Source organism: Saccopteryx leptura, chromosome 12 (genome assembly GCF_036850995.1).
Source record: "Saccopteryx leptura isolate mSacLep1 chromosome 12, mSacLep1_pri_phased_curated, whole genome shotgun sequence".
NCBI lineage: Eukaryota > Metazoa > Chordata > Mammalia > Chiroptera > Emballonuridae > Saccopteryx > Saccopteryx leptura.
In genome coordinates, this window is record NC_089514.1 from 14,586,096 (window position 1) to 14,610,571 (window position 24,476).

Sequence of the window (24,476 nt, forward strand, 5' to 3'; positions counted from 1 at the left end):
TATAGAACTAGAGTTAGCACAACCAGATCGGTCTTAACAGACCTGTTTTTCCCAAGGCAGTTTTAACAAGCTGGATTCTAAGTATCAAAATTTCACATGCAAGTAATTTTTATCCCCTCACTGCAAGAAAGCATTTCTGTGGAAAGAAGTGTCTGCTAGAAAGGCAATCACATAAAGAAAAAAGGGAATCACATAAATGAATATAAAACTATTTATTAACCACTGTTTACCAGTATTTACAATAAAGTAAACAATATACAGTTGGATAATATTCTGTTTACTACAAAGTTATTGTTTTTCCTGGCTTCTGCTGAACCAAGAGTCCAAATACTGGGACTGAGCCTACATGTAAGGAATGCGCTGGAGGTAAGAGAAAACATGCAGGTCGAGTTTAGATTACAAAAGTTTGTTCATTTATTCCAGCACGTCCGAAATTGCCACGGTCTGTAACAATCGGATTCGGTTTCATGAATAAAGTCTTAAACATTCCACAATCATAACTTTTTAGTCAATATAGCACAGGGATTTCAAACTCTGGAAAGAAACGGTTTGTACGTCTTGTGTTCCTAATTAGTCCCACCAGAGTTCGTCTCGTTTTCTCATTTGGGTGGAGAGGTTGCTGGCAGCAATACAATTTTCCTTTCAGGGGTTTTCCAAATAAACTTGCATTTATGATTATAGATATGGATATGAATTCTGACATGGATGCTTTTTAAATTGTCCAATTTAAACTGCTGACATATTTAAAATGTCCAATTAATTACTAATTATCTATTTAATTTAAAAGGTTAAAGCTTCAGGAACAATTTCAATTTAACCTGAAGTGACTTATTACTTAGGTTGCTGAAAATGATCACAGCCCAGAAACATGAGCTTATCTATGGTTGAGAAATGGTGTTCTTGTTTTGGTAAAAAAAGAAAAATATAAAGGCAAGAAGATGAGAAAGAAAACAAGACCATTTACATATGTATACACACCAAACACCCCCAAACAAACAAAACACCCCCAAAGACCCTTAGCCATATATGAGTTAAACTGACAATGGTCCTTAGGCATATGAGTTAAACACAGATTGACTGAGTAATGACTATGGAGAGTTCTCCCAACACTTAGAAAAGCTGTTCTCTAATACAGAGGAAAAGATATACCATGGTATCAAATGTTCTTCTGTTAAAGGAAGCAACTACACAGTAAGCTTTTGTTCAGAGTAACCAGTGCTACAGACGCAAACTGCCCCCCAACAACCCCCAGTACTACTTCAAAACAAACATAGCAAACTTGATTTTCATTCGAACGTAGTTATTTCTTCACGCTAATAAATCAAAAAACCAAGATCCAGAGATTTTTATATATATATATAAATATATATAAAAAGCAATGCAAACAATTATTGGGCTTCGTCTTCTGGACAAGAATGCCAAGTTAGTCTCTCTTCATAAAAAGCAATTACAATTTGAGGACACTTCATATTTGCCTCTTTCGCCAGCACCAAGTCCGCCTCATCTGAATCTTTCCTGTTGTAAGGGAAAAAAAAATCAGTTAAATGTAACATCTTTTTGTCAAACATGGTGAAGGACTGAAGCAAAGGAAAAAAAGACTTCCAGACACAGAGAACAGTGTGGGGACTGCAGGAGGGGCGGGGGCAGGGAGGAGGGCACCAGGGGACCGATGGCGAAGGGACACGACGTGGGGGAGGAACACACAATGCAACATATAGATGAGGTATTGTAGAACTGTGCACCTGTCATTTTATTCATCAATGTCACCCCAGTTCAATAAAAAACTAAATAAGTTTTTAATCAAAGGTTATTTAATGCTTCAGGAGGTGTATGCAGTACTTGTGCCAGGGTTATCAATAAAATTTCATTTTAAAAAAGAGGCCACAGTTCGCCAATCTCTATATTGAAGTATCATTAGCAAAAGTAACTAGAATCATCCTTTCAGCAGATAATTATTCTCTGTATCTAATGAAAGAAACTGTTTATTAAATCTTTTCTAGATTTTAAAGCCTCAAATAATTTTTTTTAAAACATGCCCATTTATTACTATTGTCTAATGTAACAGCAATCACCCACACACTTACCACTTCATAAGAAACATTAATTCTCCACTGCTGTCTGTGGCACCAATTATTCGTTCAGGATCAAGACCTCTGGCAAAGCCTCTTGGTTTATCAGCCTGTTTAAGAGAGGTTAAAGGATTACTTACATAAATGTTTTCACACATTTCCATATAGCAAACTAATCATAACTTCTGATTTGTATTCATGATATAGCTTAAATAAAAACCTTCTAACGTGAAACAAATAAATGACTAGAACACAGCCCATTTTCAGGACTAAAACACATCATATTACCCATTAACCATAAAAGCAGATAATAACAAATCTTGATGTCTAAAAGTATTGTGAATCATAGGTTAAGAAAACAAGAAAATAATTCAAAACAAAAAAACAGACAAAATAATCCCTTTATTTCTGGTAACTTTACAGGAAACTATAATCAGTAATTATAAGTACTTAAAGTTAGCATTTCAAATCACTTCCAGGAATTAGTCTAAATTACCCACACATAATTGTAAAAGCACATCCAGTGATTCTAAAAATGTGGTCTGAGGATTCCTGGGAAATAACTGAGACATTTAGGGGTGTCTGCGTGTCTATAATTCCTCTCTTTTCATGTATCAGTGACTTTAGATTGTTTTCACATACCTCCACCAAACATAGCACAGCAAATCACAGAACAATCTGTGAAGCCAGACACTGATAGGACTTGCAACAATGTAAATACCACTCTCCATAATTAAAGTTATTTTTCCTAGTTACAAATAACACTCAATAGGTTTCATCATTCTTAAATGAATACAAAACTATTTTACAAATTTTTATTTTAATTCCAACTACAGATATTTATAGGTATAGCCCATATAAAACAAAATTCTTCAAGATCCTCAATATTTTTCTGGAGACCATAAAAGTTTAAGAGCTACTTAGATCAACAAGTCCTTTTTTTCCTTTCCAGACTTTTACATCAATATCCCAGCCTCCGAAATCAGATGCCTAGGTGAGTTAGAATGGTTCTAAACTTCACTAGCTGTGTGGCTCTGGGGAAGTTACCTTCATGGTTTAGACCAGTGGTAGTCAACCTGGTCCCTACCGCCCACTAGTGGGTGTTCCAGCTTTCATGGTGGGCAATAGTGGAGCAACCAAACGGTTCTGCAATTACATACTAATCGACTAACTGTTGACCAGTCAAGATCAGGACAGCAGTCAGACTCTGCTACAGGGCATTTGTATCGGGACCGCACCCGACCTCTTTCACGACCACTGGGTCCACACCCACTGCCCGATCAGGCAGGCAGTTTATGTTCGCTATTGTTGCCCCAAAACTAGCAGTTCGTTGTTTCATTACCCAGTAGACAAAGAATTCCATAGTTCGACACTTCTTTCTATGACAGAAACTACCAGACAATGGAGACACCAATTAACTCATGTTTCCGTCTCGATTCTCAGATTTTAGGGTTATAGGGTGACATTCTAGGAAACCCCCCCCTTGCAATGCCAAAACTAGCCGATGTCTCGCTACTTCGCCCCGATTGCAAAGAAGTGATGCCACTGGCCAACACCTGCTACATAAAATTTTATAAAACGCACAACCACGGATACTCAGTCTCCTCTCTAGAAACTCTCACTCAACCACACTTGTAATGTCGCAACCACGCAACAGACTTCAAGCACATAAGTTCTGTTCACGTTACGTAAGTGAAGCTAAATTGTTACATAATCAAAACTAAAGTCAGTACATAGATTTCTGAGAGCAAGCACGTGCTTACAGCTTCAAACAAAATATTGTGAAATATTGTGAGCTCATGTCTCAAGAAATAAAATACACACACAGCTATTCGCCAGAGTATCTGAAGATAGGTTTCATAGAATCTGTTGCAAATAAACAACATTCAATGTGTTTATTGTGCCATAAAACATTATCCAATGAGGCAATGAAGCCAAGTCGATTGAGAGAACATCTTTCTACAAAGCAACCAAATGACAAGGACAAGCCCACTGAATATTTTCAGAAAATATAAAAAATTTCAAATTCGTTCAACTATCATTGCATCATTTAAGAAACAAGATACAATGAACGAAGATGGATTAACTGCCACTTATCGCATTTCACAAATAATTGCAAAAAATGGTAAAAGCTATAATATTGGAGAAACTGTAATAATACCCTCTATAAAAGAATTTATCTTAACAGTAATGCATCCGGATATACCTCAAATTTTAAAAACGTTGCCCCTAAGTGAAAGCACAGTAAAGCAATAAATTGAGGAAATGGCAGTTAATGTTGAAAACAAACTTTTAAGTACTCTCTAAAACTCTTCATTTTCCATGCAATTGGACAAATCTACCATTGCAGATAGCAGATAATGATGCTTTATTGGTGGCATATGTACGCTATTTTGATGAAAACAATATATTACAAGAAAAAATGCTATTCGCAATAAATCTCATCACAGATAAAAAAGGACTATTTATATTTAATACTGTGAGAACATACTTTACAAAAAATAATATTCCTTTGAATAATATTGTTGCATGCGCTACTGATGGAGCACCATCAATGGTAGGTCGCTATCGTGGATTTGTTGCTTATTTGAAGCAGGAAGTGCCAAATGTTTTATGTGTTCATTGTGTGGTACACAGACAGCATCTTGTAGGAAAACATCTAAGTACAAGTCTCTATTCATCATTAACTATATAATTCGAGCCGTAAACAAGATCAAATCCAATGCAAAGAATGACAGAATGTTTCGGCAGCTTTGCCAGGACAATAATGAAGATTTTATTAAGTTACTTTTGCACACAGAAGTTCAGTGGCTGTAAAAGGGTACATCTTTGGCTAGATTTGTAGCATTATATGATAGTGTCATACAATTTCTTTAAAGTAATAATGAGACCAATCTGTGTCAACAGTTAAAAACAGTAAAGAATGATGCCTTTTACTTGGTAGATATTTTCAAGAGATTTAACGATGTCAATTTACAGCTTCAAGGAGCTAATAAAACTCTTAGAGGTGGCCAAAGTATTGTGCTATTATTTATTGACAAACTTGAACTACTTCGTCATAATCTATTAAAGAGAGAATTTCATCAGTTCCTAAATTATCATCTATAAAAGATGATGTAACTCCAGAGGATATTGATTCAGTAGCCACCTCAACGAACTTAAATTGGACATGGAAAAACGATTTGAAGATATTTTGAAATTGAAGGTGTATGACTGGATGAAAAACCCTTTTACCGCAAATATTGAAGAGGCTGATACAACTTGCCAAGAACTGTTAGAAATTGGATATGAGGAAGAAAGTAAACATAAATTGACAGTGGTGGATATGAAAACCTATGGCAAAATAAAAAAATGCCGGTCTTATAATCAAATATGTGGTAAATGGTATTCAGTTTATTGATAGCTTTCCCTACACCTCATATCTTGTGGAATCAGGATTTAGTGCTGTTAATCATATTATGACAAAAGAAAGAAACTGCCTGAATATTTCCAAAAGGGGAGACCTTCATTTGTTCCTCACAAAAATTGAACCAAATATTCAATATTTAGTTTCCCAGCATCAGCGTCAGGGACCCATCCCACTAATAATTCAATTAACTAATGTAATTTCTATGTATGCAAAGTATAAATAAAAAGATAGATTTAACTATATAGTAAGTTGTTTTATAAAGATTTATTCTGCCAAACTTAGTGAAAATCCGATATAAAGTACTTGGTTAGTAATTATTATTATATGCTTTAACTTGCTGTAACTCTGCTTTATAAATTTTCTAAAGTAAAGTTACCTCCCTACTTTATAAATCACCATTACTGTGGAACCGGTGGGCGGTTAGAAAATTTTACTACTAACAGAGATACAAAAGTGGGCGGTAGATATAAAAAGGTTGACTACCCCTGGTTTAGACTATCCAATAAATAGGAATAATACTATCTGTCACAGACTTTTCATGCAAATTAAGTTATTTAGAAGTATGCTTGGCACACATAAGGGCACAATACATGATAACTAACTGTTGTTATTAAACAGCTCTTCTGTTGGTTGACTTTTAAATATGTTCAAGACCCAACAGATGCTTGAAACTCTGGATACTACTAAATCCTACAAACTATGTTTTCCCCTATACATACATACCTATAATCAAGTTTAACTTATAAACTATGCACAGTAAGAGATTAACACCTAATAACAAAATAGAAAAATTACAGTAACAATGTAATAGAAGTTACATGAATGTGGTCTTTCTCAAACTATCCTGTATTGTACTCACCGTCCTTGTGATGTGAACAATGATAAAATGCCTACACGATGAGGTGAATGACATAGGCATTGTCATGTAGCATTAAGCCACTAATAATGTTTGGATGGTATGTCAGAAGCAGACTATGTCATTGGATGAGGAAATTTAATAGTTTTAGAACTCAGGTGACCGCAGGTACTGAAACTGCGGATGTGTGAGGACTACTGTGTGTGTGAGAACTGACTCTTAACATTGCTATTTTTTGGTTTGGCTGCTGAAGTATCTAGAACCAAATCTATAGCCAACCTCTGCTTCTCATCTGTAAAATGGGGATAATACCTGTAATCTTAGTAAAGATGTCATGAAGATCTAATGGATTATATGTAAAGTACCTCACATCTAGTTCAAATAATCCGATTTTAAATCCAAATGTTGTATCAAGAAATCTATTGTATGTTTAGTCCTCAGGTCTAAACACTAAATCGGAACCAAGACCCTTTCCGAAATTGCCCTGCCTACTATGCAGGGCAAGTATAATTTATTTTGAAGTTGAGGGTAGAAGCAGTTATGTGATTTGCCCAAAGCCCCAGAGACACCGGGGAAGGAAAGGCTGGATCAAAACACATATGTAGTGAATAAATCAACTGTCTCAATTCATGCAAGAAAAACATAAAACAAAAATTTTATTATCAAAGATTATATACTTCAAAATCAAAGTACTGTGTAGAAATACTTTGATAATGCAAGGATCAAAAGCCAAAGTATTTTCTTGTGGTCATGTCCCAAACTGTCAATAATCAGGATGTACTATGTAGATTTTCCGTGTACTGGAAGGAATTTCAATGATCTAATGTTAGTACTCTTTGTATGTAGTCTTGGGACCATAGGAAACTGTGTGATCAGGTACCATATCCAAGAGTCTACCCAAAATAATACACAACAATTTAAGTGGTATAACCACTCAACTAAATTTATACAATGTAGGCTAAACCAAGCCTATCCTTTTTGTCCTAAATAGAAAGGATTTAAAAATGGCTTTAAAAAAAAGACATTTTAGAAAGTATCTTAACAGTGTTTAAAAAATCAAGCCATCGGCCCTGGCCGGTTGGCTCAGTGGTAGAGCGTCGGCCTGGCATGCAGAAGTCCCGGGTTCGATTCCTGGCCAGGGCACACAGGAGAAGCACCCATCTGCTTCTCCACCCCTCCCCCTCTCCTTCCTCTCTGTCTCTCTCTTCCCCTCCCACAGCCGAGGCTCCATTGGAGCAAAGATGGCCCGGGCGCTGGGGATGGCTCCTTGGCCTCTGCCCCAGGCCCTAGAGTGGCTCTGGTCGCGACAGAGAGACACCCCGGAGGGGCAGAGCGTCGCCCCCTGGTGGGCGTGCCGGGTGGATCCCGGTCGGGCGGATGTGGGAGTCTGACTGTCTATCCCCGTTTCCAGCTTCAGAAAAATACAAAAAAAAAAAAAAAAAATCAAGCCATCAACCTTTTACAGAAAGCCCATTTGGTGGGCAATATTTTATACTTACAGCATCTCTTTTCTTCTTTGATTTGCTATCATCAGATTCACTGTCAGATAAAGACTTTCTTTTTGTACCATCTTTTTCTTTACCAGCTTTTTGAGAATTAAGAAATGCTTCAATTAATTCTGGACAATCTAAATTTTCTTCAGGTTCCCAAGTATTGTCAGCACTGCATTCAGTAGGGAAAAGAAAGAGTTCATTCAATTAAACATGGTTTATCACCACCACCCAGATCCATTTAATATATACCTGAAAACATGTGCTAACATACTTAACACAATCTGATCATACTTCCCTCTGTGTCTTCTTTCACAGTCCTACCCAGGGGGCAATCTACTATACTACCCCCAAGTTAACTCAACCTGATTCTAGCAGAATAACTGGAACTAATACTTTTCCAAATTATGAAAACAACACACTTCAGAATTTCTCTGGAAGGGCTTTTGAAAAACATGGATTCCTAACTCATACCTTAAATTACATTATAAGATTAATTGGAATACCTAGGGTTAGGGCCTCCAATTCCATTTTAAAATAATTCTGAGGGGTTCTCAAACACGAAACAGTACCTTCAAATTGGAAAATGATATAAAAGAGTCAGCAACCCAAAAGTCAAATTCTGTTTTTCGGATGGCTGGCAAACTAAGAAAAGCTTTTTACACTTTATACTGGTTAAAAAAAAAAAAATTTCATAATGAAAATTAAAAATTTTGAATTTCAGGGCCCTTAAACAAGGGCTGGAAAGAAAATAAATATCAATGACCAAATGTGAAAGTAATCTAACCCTTTACTAGTGATGGGTTTGCAAGCTTTATGTGCCCTAATCCAAAACCCTCTGCACAGGATAGAAAGAAATTAATCCTTCTAGTGATGCCAGGGGAAACGACACAGGCCTCTGGTTACAACTCGGTTTGCTGATATTCCAAGAATCCAGAATTGGCAAAACTTAAGAGGGTGAAGTAGACTATTGTGTATTGTTTTTATTATGGCCTTCTCTATTACCTAACACACTGTATCACACACAGTAGGTTCTCAATCATACCAGTGACTGGAAAAGAAAGAATTCTTTTCTTGGGGGGAAAGGAAGAATTTAAAGAGGACTTAGCCTGACCTATGGTGGTACAATGCATAAAGCATCGACCTGGAATGCTGAAGTTCCTGGTTTGAAACCCCAGGCTTGCCGGGTCAAGGCATGTACAGGAAGCAACTACTACGAGTTGATGCTTCCTGCCCTCCCCCTTTCTCTCTCTCCTCTCTCTAAAATCAATAAATAAAATCTTTAAAAAAGATTTCGTTTCCTAACACTTAATGGGTAGGACATAGAGACAAATGGCTTTTAATGCCCCAATGGGTTAAAATAACCAAAGCAGATTAACAGCAAAAACCAACTGTCTACCATATGAAGGTTATCAATTCTTTGGTAAACTGCAGAATCTAGTTTAAAAGTAGGTCAGACTTATTTGCTTGATTCAACTATCTGTAGGAAATATTTTAGAAGTAAATTATGAAGTTATGATCTATACTTAAGCTCAGCCAAGTATACTATAAAAATAAGATAGAATAACCTAAAGCTTCAACTCATACTTCCCAAATTGCTCCGGAGAGTGCATTAAAATGTGAGAGCACAGATATGTAGATGAAGCCTAATAATTTGACTATGACACTCCTCATCTCCACCATGCTCAGAATTTTGTAAGATCCCTACCTATCCATTACCAATTGTTGCTGTCCAGATAAATTTAGTTTTTGTGGTTTAAGATGGGAGAATCCAAGCAGATGAGCACATGACAAACGTTAAGAGTCGAATTTCTGCATGTGCCGGGAAGTTATTCACAAGACAACTAATATTACAAAGCAGTTATGAGAGCAGCTAGTAACAAGGAACCTAAAAAACCAGGGAGTTTAATACAAAATGTACAGATTCTAGATTATATGGTAGCCCAGTGTAAGAACTGGATTTTAATAAGCACTTCTGTGCAAGACCTACTGGTCTACATTAGATAGCTCCCATGTTTTTAGTGTTCTCTTTATGTAGGGAATGATGCGAATTAGGTCTTCCAATTAGTACAATATGGAGGTACATTTAGATGCATTACACGGTAAATTACACTGTACAATAAATAATTCTATGAACAGGACTCTTCAAGGTAACCCAACTAGTCTCAAATTTGATTGGCTACACTGTAAGCTAACTTCTTGGTTCCTTTAAAACACAACTCAAACATGCTACCCTGGTTTAAAGTTGTCTCTTAATTTAGAGAAACTTATGGGAAACTGATAAAGATCTCAGGTTTAAAATAAGTTTTAAACACCACTTGCATGCACTGAAACATAACAAAATGGATCACTTACTCTGTGAACCCCTTCCACTTCAGGAAATACTCCACCTTCCCGTTCACCACACGGCGGTCCAATACTTTCTCCACTACAAACTCCTCAGGCTCCGCCTCTTCAACTTTTTTACTCTTTCCATTCTGCTTCTTGCCTATTTTTTGCTAAAACAAAACATAAAGAATTAAGAAACATTTTTTTTTGGTTTGGGGGTACATTAAAAAGTCTCAATTGCTTACATTATTGTTGAATTTGACATCTAAACTTTTACTTCTATGTCCCAGGGTAGACACCATCTTAAAAAATAAAAGCCAACAGGTAACTAATAAAAAACAAAGGAATACTGGCCCTGGCTGGTTGGCTAGTGGTAGAGCGTCGGCCTGGCGTGCAGAAGTCCCGGGTTCGATTCCCGGCCAGGGCACACAGGAGAAACGCCCATCTGCTTCTCCACCCCTCCCCCTCTCCATCCTCTCTGTCTTTCTCTTCCCCTCCCGCACCCGGGGCTCCATTGGAGCAAAGTTGGCCATGGCCCTGAGGATGGCTCTATGGCCTCTGCCTCAGGCACTAGAATGGGCCTGGTTGCAACAGAGCGACACCCCAGATGGGCAGAGCATCGCCCCGTGGTGGGCATGACAGGTGGATCCCGGTCGGGCGCATGCAGGCGTCTGTCTGACTGCCTCCCCGTTTCCAGCTTCAGAAAAATACATAAAAAAAAAAAAAAAAGGAATACTAAATTTTGTCACCCACCACACTTCAATGAAATACAGTCAAAAACACTCTCTGGAAAACACTGTTGTTGTCTTTTCCTGATCTCATCTAATACCTAAATAGATTTGTTATGAGAGGACTGAAAATAAATACATTCTAAAAACCCCACAAAACTAAAGGGTTAATTAGAAAAGAATGAGAGAAAATCCCAAACATTATGCTCATTTATAATCACTTCATATTAAAATAGGTGCTATTAAATATCTTAAATAGCCTAGTTACTAACTTCATACTTCAATACAGCATGCAAACAGAAAAAGGTAACAGCAATGCCACAAGATTGCAAAATGACATTAAAACTATGCAGTCATTTAGAAGTGTACACACACATTACTTGGGCATTGCACCCAGTCAGATAGTTTTCTGCTTCTGTACATTATAAGGAAGGAAAATACGGTAATGGGAAGAGTAAAATAAAATTGGTGTGGACAAAATCTTATTAGATACTGATCTGAAATGACAAACAAAATACATAGCTAGGTCTGTGAAAGTAAGAATAAACAATAAAAAAGATGACAAAATTAAACACAGAAAATGAAAAGGATAAACCTTAAGATGAAAAAAAACTGGTAAAGAAATATTACAATAGCACTCATAAGCTGGTTTGAAGTGCTCATCCTTTTCTTTTTTAAAGAAAAGCTACCCACTTCCCCACTTTGTTATAGCACTGTTATCTCACAACACAAATGCAAGTATTTTAAAATAACAGTTAAAAAACTTGTGTGCAAAACCAATTTAATTTTAACAGAAGCATTTATTTGCTTTCTGTATCCAGACTCAGCCTCAAAGCACCAGGCAGAGCCAGGTCCTTTCCCATCCAGTACTTGCACATAGATGACTGTAAAGTCAATTCAATTACGTAACCTTTGATAAACTGATTATGGTACTTGGACAGTTCCATCCTGAAGGGGCACAGAAGATACTTTGTGCTTTCCCCCTGACGGCTTTGAGGAGAATCATTTGTGCCACAGACACTGACCAGACAGGCTTTATTTTCCCAGATTACTTTATTTAAATGTGTAATCTAATGACACAAGTTATAAATCACCAAATTGCTCTTTACTGCAAAATCCAAGGGGATAAATAACAAATCCAAACCAAATGTTGTGTTCTATTTAGATGTTAACACTCACCTTTACATGCTTGCAATGATTATTAACGCTCTGTTACAATACTATGGGAACTGTGACTGTGATTTCATTATTCTTATGCAAATATTCCAGTGCCTGTTTTTTCTTTTTTTTTACAGGGACACTGAGAGAGTCAGAGAAAGGGATAGATAGGGACAGACAGACAAGAACGGAGAGAGATGAGAAGCATCAATCATCAGTTTTTCTTGGCGACACCTTAGTTGTTCATTGATTGCTTTCTCGTATGTGCCTTGACCGCCAGACTTCAGCAGACCGAGCAACACCTTGCTCAAGCCAGCGACCTCGGGTCCAAGCTGGTAAGCTTTTTTGCTCAAGCCAGATGAGCCCGCGCTCAAGCTGGTGACCTCCGGGTCTCGAACCTGGGTCCTCAGCATCCCAGTCCGACACTCTATCCACTGCGCCACCACCTGGTCAGGCCCAGTGCCTGTTTTAAATTTGTAACTTGACTGAATATATATGTATGTCTTCACACACTTGTGGAACTTCAAAGGAAGACCATAAACAAACTCTGAGTTTAAGAAAGTGTTAACAGAAAAAAATTAACTGTTCAGAAGTTATGAACGGTCTACTCTTCCCTCCTTCCTGGGCATATGTGCACTTTGGTTTATTTTGTATATTAAAAATATTAAAACTGTGATGATTAAAATTTAAGGCCTATTGCCCTAGCCGGATAGCTTGATGGGTAGAGCGTCGTCCCAAAGTGCAGTTTGCTGGTTCAATCCTGGTCAAGGCACATACAGGAACAGATCATGTTCCTATCTCTCTCATGTTCCCTCCCTTCCACTCTCCAAAATCAATAAAATAATTTGCCCTGGCCAGTTGGCTCAGCGGTAGAGTGTCGGCCTGGCGTGCAGGAGTCGCGGGTTCAATTCCCGGCCAGGGCACACAGGAGAGGCGCCCATTTGCTTCTCCACCCCTCCCCCTCTCCTTCCTCTCTGTCTCTCTCTTCCCCTCCCGCAGCGAGGCTCCATTGGAGCAAAGATGGCCCGGGCGCTGGGGATGGCTCTGTGGCCTCTGCCTCAGACGCTAGAATGGCTCTGGACACAACAGAGCGACGCCCCAGAGGGGCAAAGCATCGCCCCCTGGTGGGCATACCGGGTGGATCCCGGTCGGGCGCATGCGGGAGTCTATCTGGCTGCCTCCCCCGTTTCCAGCTTTGGAAAAATGAAAAAAATAAAATAAAAATAAAAAAATAAAAATAAAAATTTAAGGCCTGTATTTCAGAATAAGTTTGAAATATGACAAAGTGCTCAAAGTATTTGAAAAGTTTAACAAATTCTGTTCCAGTCTCAGTGTACTGTACAAGGTACCTGTTCTTTAAACTGGTCAATACGGCAAATACTTGACTTTTCTAAAATTCAGTACACGGTAAGTTAGGTAATATTACACCAATCAAGGGCTTTATTGCTTTGTGCCCATGCTTACAGCATATTCTTCCATGTTAAATTTGTACACTTTCATTTCAAAATATACTTATAAAAAAAGAATACAAGTGGTCCCTCATCCATCGCCGGGGTTAGGTTCCAGAACACGCCGTGATGGGTGAAATCCACGAAGTAGTGGCCTTATATTTATTTTATTATTTACATATTATTTTAAGGCTTTATAAAACCTCATCACACTCTTATAAACCTTTCCCACACTACTATTACCCTTTCCACAATCTTACAAACACTTTCTATGCTCTTAAAACACTTTCTGCACTCTTAAACCTACACAATTTTAACAACATATAAAATTCTATATGGATACTCACCAGTGAATATACAGTAATATTCTTTTAATATTTAATAATTTTTATATTGTTTTTAATTTTTTTGACTAGAAAATGCTTATTTTACCACAAAGGTAATTAAAATATATAAAAATACCTACATTCTCCCAAACCTGGCAAAATAGCTAAAAATCTGCAATACAAAATTAGATATATACAATTTGAAAATCCATGATACAGTGAGACCGCAAAAAAGTGAATTACAATGTGGCGAGGGACGACTCTAAATATACTTAGTAACACTCATACTATTCTCTCAAGATTAGTTTCATTTGATTAAGATGCTATTGAGCCACACAGTATCTCAATGTAATGATTTCGTTTTTGGCTTCTAATTCTCTCCATAACGCTGGGGGAGAAGACACTGGAAATACAAACCGGTGTATATTTCTCAACCATCGAGATACAAAATTACAATTCTGAAGGGGGAAAATTGAATTAGATCCTTACACATTTTAGGTTATTAACTTACCAATGTAGTTTTATTGGAGGCCATTTTTTTATTGCAGACTTCAAGAGCTATTACTAGAAAAATGCATGACAGTTAAAAGGAAGTTTGCAAGACATAAAAAGATAGCTAAGCACAGTTCTGTTGGGATTCCAACACACATCCATGTAGCACATAGTAGCAAACATGAATACAAATCCATAGGAGATCTGAATTCCTGCACTAGTTTTAGTGACGTATGCCTGATAACATAGCAGTATGCTAACCATGTGGGTTTTAGAGACCTTACTGGGGACGTTGGTATCTAACAGCTTTACAGGGCAGAAAAATAGCACAGTTCTTTTCCAATTCAAGTCCCATCTTCAGCACTTATTTTAAAACGGCCAAATATTTTGGTTCAAAACCAAGACACAATTACCCAGTCAAAACGGCAAACTATCGTGAATTTTGCCTCTTTAATAGTCTTAATAAGAGTCACCTAGGTAATCTCAACTTGGTTTCTTCTTAGAAACCCTCCCTCTTTCCAGTCACTCCTTAAGAAACTAAAGGAAAACCTACAAGATGCCTTAGTTTCATTCCGTGCCACTAAAAACAAAATCGCCGTCTTGGCATGTCCAACCGCCCCCCCTAAGACCCAGGTCCCACCGGCTCGAAGCTTAAGCGCCCGGCCCCGCCCCCCCACCCGGGAGCTCGGGCCGCGTGGTCAACGCATCCGCGGGGAGAAACAAAGGCCGCGTCGCGGGGCTTGAAGGGCGCTGCGCCATGGGGCCCCCGCCCCGCGGCGGCCACGTAACGGGCCGCCCGCCGCAGCCTCCGGCCAGCGGCCGCGCTGATGCCGGGAGAACGCGCCGCCCTCCCAGAGGAGGCCCCGGTGGCCGATCAAGCCCGGAACGGGAGGCGGGCCTCTCATTCTGATCGGGGTGGGGGAGGGGACAAGTCGCCGCGCTTTGTCTAAAAATAAGGCGGCTGCAGCCACGGCTCTCCCGGCTCTCAAGGACAGTCTCATCCCAACACACTGCAGGCGGCGGCACCGCGCCGGCCCACGGCGGGTCTCGGCCTCTCCCCTTCCTCCTCCCCCTCCGGGTCCGGCGGGGATGAGTGGGAGCCGGCAACTGGGTGGCGGTGGGGTCCCTGGGGCGCAGCCGAAGCGCCACCCCCGCGTGCTCGCTAGAGAGAAAGAAAGAAAGAAAGACACCGACTTCACCGCCTCCGTGCTTCTCCGGGTCCCGCGGCTCCGGCGTCTCCGGCCCTGCGCGCCTTCAGCTCGAGCCACATCCGAGGGGGAGGGGGCCGGGGACACGCGCGCGCGGAACCGCGGCCGCGAGCGGGGGGTTGGCACCGCCCACGCCGGGGACCGCGAGGGGCGGGGCAGGGGCGGGCGCGCGCCCGGCGCGGGGGAGGGGCGGCGGCCCGCGCTGTGCCCGCCGGGAGCGGGAGCGCGAGCGCACGGCCAGGGGCGGGCGGTGGCCGCAGCGCAGTTGACCATTCGCGCAGTGGCGGCTGGTGTCCCCGGAGGGGCGGGAGGAGGGAGGAAGGCGAACAGGGCCTTCTCGGCGGAGGCGTTCTCGCTTCGCAGCTGCGGCGGTGGCGCCAAAACTGGACTCCGCCCACCTGCTCGCTCCGGGCTGGGTGCCTCTAACCGCTGGGGGGTGTGGGGGCGAATCCAGCTCGGAAAGCGTCCGGAACTAAGACCTGTGCCCCTTTGGCCCCCAACGCGCGCCAGGTGTAGTTTGGTGGCTAGCAGTCGCTCTGGGTGTCCCGGAAGGGGCCAGTGAGTCCTGGGCTGCGGGGGAAAGGGAAAACGCAATGGGGAGCCTACAGAATGTTTCTAGCAGGAGAACGTAAGGCGAGGGCATTAGCAAGGCATTGCTGAGCGGCTGGGCCCCTGGCTGTGGGTTAAGCTCCAGCGACCGTTTCTAACCGCCCTGCGCTAAGGCGGGCGCTGGAGCCAATTCACAGACCGGGAAATACGCTGACTCGAGCCTTCCGCCATTCACTGATCGCACTTACGCAAGTGACGTCAAAGCCTCCGCGGGCCCTAAGGAGGGAGGAGTGCGTATTCTGCGTAGGGGGGGGCGTAGTTCCCGCCATTGGTGACCGTTGGGGCGTTTACGCAACGTCCTGACGTAAAGACGCGTTAGTTGGCGGGGAAGGTTCTAGAAAAGCGGCGGCAGCGGCTCTAGCGGCAGTAGCAGCAGCGCCCGCTCGCCGTGCGGAGGTTCTCCCAGCGTTGTTGTTTCTCCAGCGGCGGCAGTTCTCACTACAGCGCCAGGACGAGTCCGGTTCGCGTCCGACCGCGGAGACCTCTCTCATCTCGCTCGGCTGCGGGCAATCGGGCTGAAGCGACCGAGTCCGCGATGGAGGTAACGGGTTTGAAATCAATGAGTTCTCGGAAAGGGCATGGCGAGGCCGCCGGCGCCCCTGTGGAAGGCGCTCCCCGGCCTCGTGGGAGTGCGGCCGTGAAATGTCCACACGTAACTACAAGCACTGCAGCAGAAATCACTGCACAAACAGAATATGGTGCACGTACGGAAAGCTGCGTTAGCCCACCTATTTGTGATTCACCACCATGAGAAACGGGGGAGATGTGACCTAGTAATACTGTGTCTCAAATCCTAGTATATTACAACTGCTTCCAAGGAAACCCCATTCTGAATGTGACTTCACACCACGCCAACGACTCTGTAAGAACCTTGCCCACATCTTAGATGCTGAGGACACAAGGCGTAATTGAAGACCACCACGAAATCTCCGTTTGGCTTCCATTTTTGAAGTTAACTATTAGGAAATTCAGCAGTTCTTGCTAACCAGTATAAGCAAAGACTTAAATGTCTTTTCAAAGTTTCCAGTAAAATGAAAAGACTGAAAGTAATAAAAACAGCTTCCATTTACAAGTGTCAGCTATGTGCTGGCTATATTGTGAGCATTGCCTCATTTAAATCTCACAACCCCCCATTTTACAGATGGAGACACTAAGGCAGGGGTCCCCAAACGTTTTACGCAGGGGGCCAGTTCACTGTCCCTCAGACCGTTGGAGGGCCGGACTATAAAAAAAGCTATGAACAAATCCCTATGCACACTGCACATACCCAAAAGTAAAAAAACAAAATGGGAACAAATACAATATTTAAAATAAAGAACAAGTAAATTTAAATCAACAAACTGACCAGTATTTCAATGGGAACTATGGGTTTGCTTTTGGCTAATGAGATGGTCAATGTGCTCCTCTCAATGACCACCAATGAAAGAGGTGCCTCTTCCAGAAGTGCGGTGGGGGCCGGATAAATGGCCTCGGGGCCGCATGCGGCCCCCCGGGCTGTAGTTTGGAAACCCCTGCACTAAGGCTTACTGAGGTGAAGTAAGTTGCTCGAGTTCACCAACTTGCCCAAAGCTGATGCTGGGATTCAAATCCATCTGTCAACTGGTTAACCAGGACTCACTCTTCAGATCTCAGTTCCAATCTCACTACCCAGGGGAGCCTGCCCAACTCCCCCAGCAAAGTCAAACCCCCTGAGTTACACTTCCCTTACACCAGTGTCTTCCTCTGTAGTTCTGCTCACAGTGATATGTTTACCCTGGTTCGTGTAAATACTGAATTACATGTCTCCCCACCAAACTATAAGCTCAGGGACCACAGAGCTCCTCATCTTTCTGTTTGTTTAGGATCTCTGGCCTCTATCCTAGTACCAGGCACACTGCGGGCTCTCCTTACACGGTTACAATGGTGGAATGAATAAATACATGGGAGGAAATAGTGCTCAGAAATCACTCCATTGCCTGGACACTGCACTGCTCAGTGTTCTACGTGTGGGCACCACAATGCCAGCTGTCCAGTTTGAGGGACAAGAAAACGCTGAGGTAGCCCTGGCCGGTTGGCTCAGTGGTAGAGTGTCGGCCTGGCGTGCAGAAGTCCCGGGTTCGATTCCCAGCCAGGGCACACAGGAGAAGTGCCCATCTGCTTCTCCACCCCTCCCCCTCTCCTTCCTCTCTGTCTCTCTCTTCCCCTCCCGCAGCCAAGGCTCCATTGGAGCAAAGATGGCCCGGGCGCTGAGGATGGCTCCTTGGCCTCTGCCCCAGGTGCTAGAGTGGCTCTGGTCGCGACAGAGCAACGCCCCGGATGGGCAGAGCATCGCCCCCTGGTGGGCAGAGCATCGCCCCTGGTGGGCGTGCCAGGTGGATCCCGGTAGGGCGCATGCGGGAGTCTGTCTGACTGTCTCTCCCTGTTTACAGCTTCAGAAAAATACAAAAAAAAAAAAAAAAAAGAAAACGCTGAGGCAAAGGTCATCTTCAGACCTGGGAGAAGATCTCGAGTACAAAACCTCACAGCGGTGACAGGCAGTAGCATCGTCCCATTTGAAGGAGGCAGTACGCAGTACGGGCCCATTGTCAATCTAATTACATTACCAATAATAAATAACTTTTCTGACTCATTTTGATTATATCAACCATATTTGTTTCACTATATATGACACTGTATTTTCCCGTGTATAAGACGCACCATTTTCCAAAAATTTTGGGGTCTAAACACAGTGCGACTTAGAGTGGTTGTAGATATTCTTGCATTTCCTGCTTTTTTGTGCTTGTTTTGTGCTCATTGTTGAGGACAATGATTGGTCATCAGACATAGACAAGGACAAGCTAATAGATGTGAGTTTTGATATTGATGCGGAGTTGTATGAATTTTTTTTTTTTTTTTTTACAGGAACAGAGAGAGTCAGAGGGATAGATAGGGACAGACACACTGAAACAAAGAGAGATGAGAAGTATCAATCATCCATTTTTCCTTGCAACACCTTAGCTGTTCATTGATTGCTTCCTCATATGTGCCTTGACCGCAGGCCTTGAGCAGACCGAGTAACCCCTTGCTCGAGCCAGCGACCTTGGGTCCAAGTTGGTGAGCTTTCCTCAAACCAGATGAGCCCACGCTCAAGCTGGCGACCCCGGGGTCTCGAACCTGGGTCCTTTCGCATCCCAGTTCGACGCTCCATCCACTGTGCCACCGCCTGGTCAGGTGGAGTTGTATGAATTTTATCATGAATAAAATGAGTTCAATAACTTTATGTAATACTTTTTTTTTTTCAATTTCATTTATTTATTGATTTTAGAAGGAGAGGAAGGGAGAGAGAGAGAGACAGGAACATCAGTCTGTTCCTGTATGTGCTCTGACCCACAATTGAACCCACAACCCCTGTGCATCAGGACAACACTCCAACCAACCAAGCCATCTGACCAGGGCATTCAGTCATTCCGCCCCACTCGCCACACCGAGGCTATTTTCTTTACACTCAACTAGGAAACTGAAAGCAACTAGAAACAGAAACCAGTTACTAAATCTCCACACAAGTCAATGTCACAGGAAAAGCCCAAGGATTTGAGAGAAATATATTTTAAGCAAGCCATATAGCACCCATCCCACATGATATACGTTCATAATACAAAAATATTAATTTGGTAGAAGCATTAAACCCTTCACAAGAGTACACTACTTTGACAACACACCCATAGGAAGCTATTCTAATCTAATGAGACAAAAAGGAATAACTTGATTAAAAAGAAAATTACATTTGCTACCTGTCAAAAATCCAGGTTCTCAAGAGCTCAGGACTTGATTACCAGCCTGATGGCAGGTTCAATTTCAGATCTTTTTATTTTGGACCACAATGAACAATGATCGTTAAGAGGAGAGAGAAGGTGGAGAGTAGCAGAAGATGGGGTTACATGAATATTCAGGAAAAAGACAAACTTAGGCACATTGGTTTGCCTGAGCCCCAAATTGTGTAAGGCCTAAACTATTTAACCTTTTTATTATGCAGTTTTTACAGATACATAATTCCTTCGACTAGTCTTCTCAGAGAGTATAAACATAACAGGTTGCCCCAGGAGGGCAAAACGATTGTGCAAAGCCCAGGGAAGTTACCTAGGCAGGAACTCAGTCTACAGGTTCTACTAAGAACAAGTGTCTACTTGAGTAAATTCCAGAGGTCAGCTGTACAACACTGGACCTGTAGTCAGCAGTGCCGTACTGTACGCCTAAGAAGAGGGTAGATGCCTTGTTAAGTGTTCTTACTGCAATAAATTATTTTAAAAGTGGTCCAGTATCAGTTAAGTACATAGTTTTCCATTTGGCTCTACAGAAAGGATGAGAGAAACTCTTGACCCCTAAAGTGCTACAGACATAGGCACCCCTGCATGGCTCCTCTACACAAACCCTACCCCTTCCCCCTTTGCCACCAAACTTCTGCATCCTAATTCCTATGTGTGTTTCATGTACCTTTCTTTTTTTAAGATTTTATTGATTTTACAGAGAGGAGTAGAGCAGTGGAGAGTGAGAGTTTCAATTCATAGTTGCTTCATTTGAGTTGTTCATTGCTTGCTTGTTGCTTCTCATATGTGCCTTGAGCGGGCAAGACCAGGGTTTCGAACCGGCAACCTCAGCATTCCAGGCTGGCACTCACTCTACTGCGCCACCACATGCCAGGCTCATGTATCTTATTTTAAATTTATTGGGGTGCCATTGGTTAGTAAGATTATGTAAGTTTCAAGTGTACAGTTCTATGATACACCAACTGTATATTGCATTGTCTAGTCTCCTGTCACCATATATTTGTTCCTCTATACCCTCTTCATTCTTCTAGGCTCTAACCAACTGAGCTATCTCACACTGCCTCTCTCTCTTACTAATAGGATGACATCCACATGCGTTAAAATCTTAAAGGGTAGCTCCAAAGTCATTTCTAAACAACTTCAAAAGAAAGTGAATAACTTTTCTATTAAAATAAAGTATTCCCACCCCCTTCTATTTCTCCTTTCTAAAATCAACATTAAAAATCTGAAAAAATAAAAACAACAGCATTTACTTAAGTGGGTCACACAGCAATCCCATTAAACTCATCCTCAATGCCATGCCAGTGTTCTCACCACTTGACAGAAGTCCATGTTCCTATGGTCTGTCTAGATCACCCTGTAGAATGTATCTGAAAAGAGATGTATAAAGTACAGCACAGAGAATATAGTCCATAATATTGTAGTAACTATGCACAGTGCCAGTGGGTACTTGAAAGATGGGGTGGACCACTTTGTGCAGTTGATGATTGTCTAACCATTACATTATACACCTGAAACTAATAAAATAATACTGAATGTAAGTTTTATTAGAAAAATAAAAAAGATGTAATGTTCCCAGATCTTAACACTTCCAAGTGGATGGGTCACAAGGAGCAGGCTTCTCAAAGTGGGGAGGGGGAGAAGGTGAGGTATAGCCCCATCAGGTGGGCTCTTTTCAAACTATGACACATACCCGTCTTTGCCATCACCCGCCTCCCAGCATTCCCACTCCAGGAATGCATGACATGCCCGTTCATGAGTACTAATGATAAAAATTTTTGAAACCCATTGTCCCAGGGTCTGTATTTGCTCAATTCAATAAACCATACTCCTCTGTTCTCCAACCAACCCTTTGTCTCAACTCAGAGTCCAGCTGCCCTAACCAGGTTAGTGCTGAAACTCCCACCACAGGCCTTTCACGCCTGTTGTTCCTCTGATGTTCCTCCGCCCCTCCCTTCCTCCCTCCCAACCCACCAAAGTCAAGATCACTGAGACCTACCACAAGCTTTTTTTTTTTTTTAATATTTTATTTATTGATTTTCAGAGAGAGGGGAGAGAGAGAGAAAGAGAGAGAGAGAGAAGGGGGAGGAGCAGGAAGCATTAACTCCCATATGTGCCTTGACCAGGAAAGCCCAAGGTTTCGAACCTGCAACCTCAGTGTTCCAGGTCGATGCTTTATTCCAATGCGCCACCACAGGTCAGGCCACCTACCACAAGCTTTTAAAAATAACAGAAGATGGCAGAAATGCATACAGAATCACAAAACCTTAAGCAAACTTGAATCATTTACAGAACTAAAAGCACCTCCTGTAGAGACTGGAAGGAGGGACTGGTCACTAGGGAGAAATAAATGAAAAGTGCCAATTAAGAGCTGCCCTTAGAAAAAAGAAAAAAAACAAACAAAAAAAGAGCTGCCCTTGACTGAGGCCTGGCTAAGCCCTTCACCTTCGTTTTCAGGTGTGTAGTGAGAGTACCCACTCCAGGACCGGGCTGCCTAGTTCAAATCTTGGCTCCATCATTTTCTAGTTGTCTGTCTTAGGCTCCGTTGCTCAGTTTCTTCACCTGTGAAATAAAGGCAGGAAGGCTGAAAACTACTCATCTCAAGGATTGTTAATACACATAGTGGTTGAAATGGCCTGGCACACACTAAGACCTTTATAGTTATTAGCTATTATACAAATCTGGGACGCATTTGTGGGTGGTTAAAATTGTGAGATGAATTGTTTAGGAAAGTCATAATTTTTTTATTTTTTATTTATTTTTTTACACAGAGATAGAGAGAGGGATAAATAGGGACAGACAGACAGGAACGAAGAGAGATGAGAAGCATCAATCATCAGTTTTTCATTGTGGCACTTTAGTTGTTCATTGATTTCATTCTCATGTGTGCCTTGATCATGGGCCTTCAGCAGACCGAGTAACCCCTTGCTCAAGCCAGTGACCTTGGGTCCAAGCTAGTGAGCTTTGCTCAAACCAGATGAGCCCGCGCTCAAGCTGGCAACCTCAGGGTCTCGAACCTGGGTCCTCCTCATCCCAGTCCTACACTCTATCCACTGCGCCACTGCCTGGTCAGGCTGGGAAAGTCATAAATATCTTGATACTATAGTTTCCCCGGTTTAAATAGAATCTGCTTCATAAGTTTGTTGTGAGGATTAAAAGGACTGTCATATAAAAACTTTTCACAGCCCTGGCCAGTTGGCTCAGTGGTAGAGTGTCGGCCTGGCGTGCAGGAGTCCTGGGTTTGATTTCTGGCCAGGGCACAGAGGAGAAGCACTCATCTGCTTCTCCACCCCTCCCCCTCTCCTTCCTCTCTATCTCTCTTTTCCTCTCCCGCAGCCAAGGCTCCATTGGAGCAAAAGTTGGCCCGAACGCTGAGGATGGCTCTATGGCCTCTGCCTCAGGTGCTGGAATGGTTCTGGTTGCAGAAGAGCAACGCCCCAGATGGGCAGAGCATCGCCCCCTGGTGGGCATGCCGGGTGGATCCCGGTCGGGCGCATGCAGGAGTCTGTCTGACTGCCTCCCCGTTTCCAACTTCAGAAAAATACAAAAAAACAACAAACAAAAACAAACCCAAAAAAACTTTTCACAATGTTTCTCATATTACAAGTGCTCAGTAAATTCCAGTTATTGTTATGAACAATTCTGGGGAACAAGGATTATCATTACCTTAGTTTATTTTTGAATAAAGGATAAATCAGACTCAGGCTAAGTGCCTTGCTGGTAACACCCCAACTAGCAATTAATTATGCCAACATTTCAACTCTGATGAGTCTGAAACCAGAAGTTGTAACCACTACCACATACAGCCTCGTATTTGAACAGGGCTTAGAGAACAGAAACGGTAATTGCTACCTATTGGATTACTAAGAGAAAGAGACAGGTTGGTGATGACAGACCCAATTTTGGGGTACTCTCCATGGAGGTCAACCTGACTGACTCAAATCCCTTCTTTGTCACTCTTAGAAATGAAAGACTGCAGCCCTGGCCGGTTGGCTCAGCGGTAGAGCATCGGCCTGGTGTGCAGGAGTCCTGGGTTCAATTCTCGGCCAGGGCACACAGGAGAGGCGCCCATTTGCATCTCCATCCCTCCCCCTCTCCTTCCTCTCTGTCTCTCTCTTCCCCTCTCGCAGTGAGGCTCCATTGGAGCAAAGATGGCCCGGGCGCTGGGGACGGCTCTGTGGCCTCTGCCTCAGGCGCTAGAATGGCTCTGGATGCAACAGAGCGATGCCCCAGAGGGGCAAAGCATCGCCCCCGGTGGGCATGCCTGGTGGATCCTGATCGGGCGCATGCGGGAGTCTGTCTGACTGCCTCCCCGTTTCCAGCTACGGAAAAATGAAAAAAAAAAAAAAAAAGAAGTGAAAGACTGCGAAGGCTGAACCTTGCTCTCAACTATTTCTTAGCCCTTCACACGAGGTTGTTAAAGAACAAGCCATTTCCCAAAATAGCTCACCTAACCAATGAACCCTTAAAAATGAAAGTAGAAATCTAAAGGCTGAGGATAATACCAAGAGTGCTCCAAAGTCACATCCAACTGCTGCTATAGAACACAAATGTTCATCTTTAATTCATACAC

At 42.2% G+C, this 24,476-nt stretch overlaps 1 protein-coding gene across 1 annotated transcript; it reads right to left on the reverse strand.

The window, feature by feature from the left end:
- Positions 1 to 197: 197 nt before the first annotated feature.
- LOC136383952 (chromobox protein homolog 3) lies at positions 198 to 15,646 on the reverse strand. Its single transcript, XM_066353931.1, has 6 exons — positions 15,499 to 15,646; positions 14,324 to 14,376; positions 10,180 to 10,322; positions 7,834 to 7,996; positions 2,085 to 2,179; positions 198 to 1,515 (listed from the first exon to the last, which is right to left on the reverse strand). Exons 2-6 carry the CDS (start codon positions 14,345 to 14,347, stop codon positions 1,389 to 1,391), a joined length of 552 nt encoding a protein of 183 aa, XP_066210028.1. The 5' UTR covers positions 14,348 to 14,376; positions 15,499 to 15,646; the 3' UTR covers positions 198 to 1,388.
- Between the last annotated feature and the right edge of the window lie 8,830 nt (positions 15,647 to 24,476).

Bases quoted from the DNA above. Each gene is read 5' to 3' on its own strand.
- LOC136383952 (XM_066353931.1), bottom strand. From the start codon at position 14,347: ATGGCCTCCAATAAAACTACATTG. The intron at 10,323-14,323 runs GTAAGTTAATAA...GTTTTGTTTTAG, and splicing joins CCTCCAATAAAACTACATTG to CAAAAAATAGGCAAGAAGCA. The intron at 7,997-10,179 runs GTAAGTGATCCA...TACTGAATGCAG, and splicing joins AAGTGGAAGGGGTTCACAGA to TGCTGACAATACTTGGGAAC.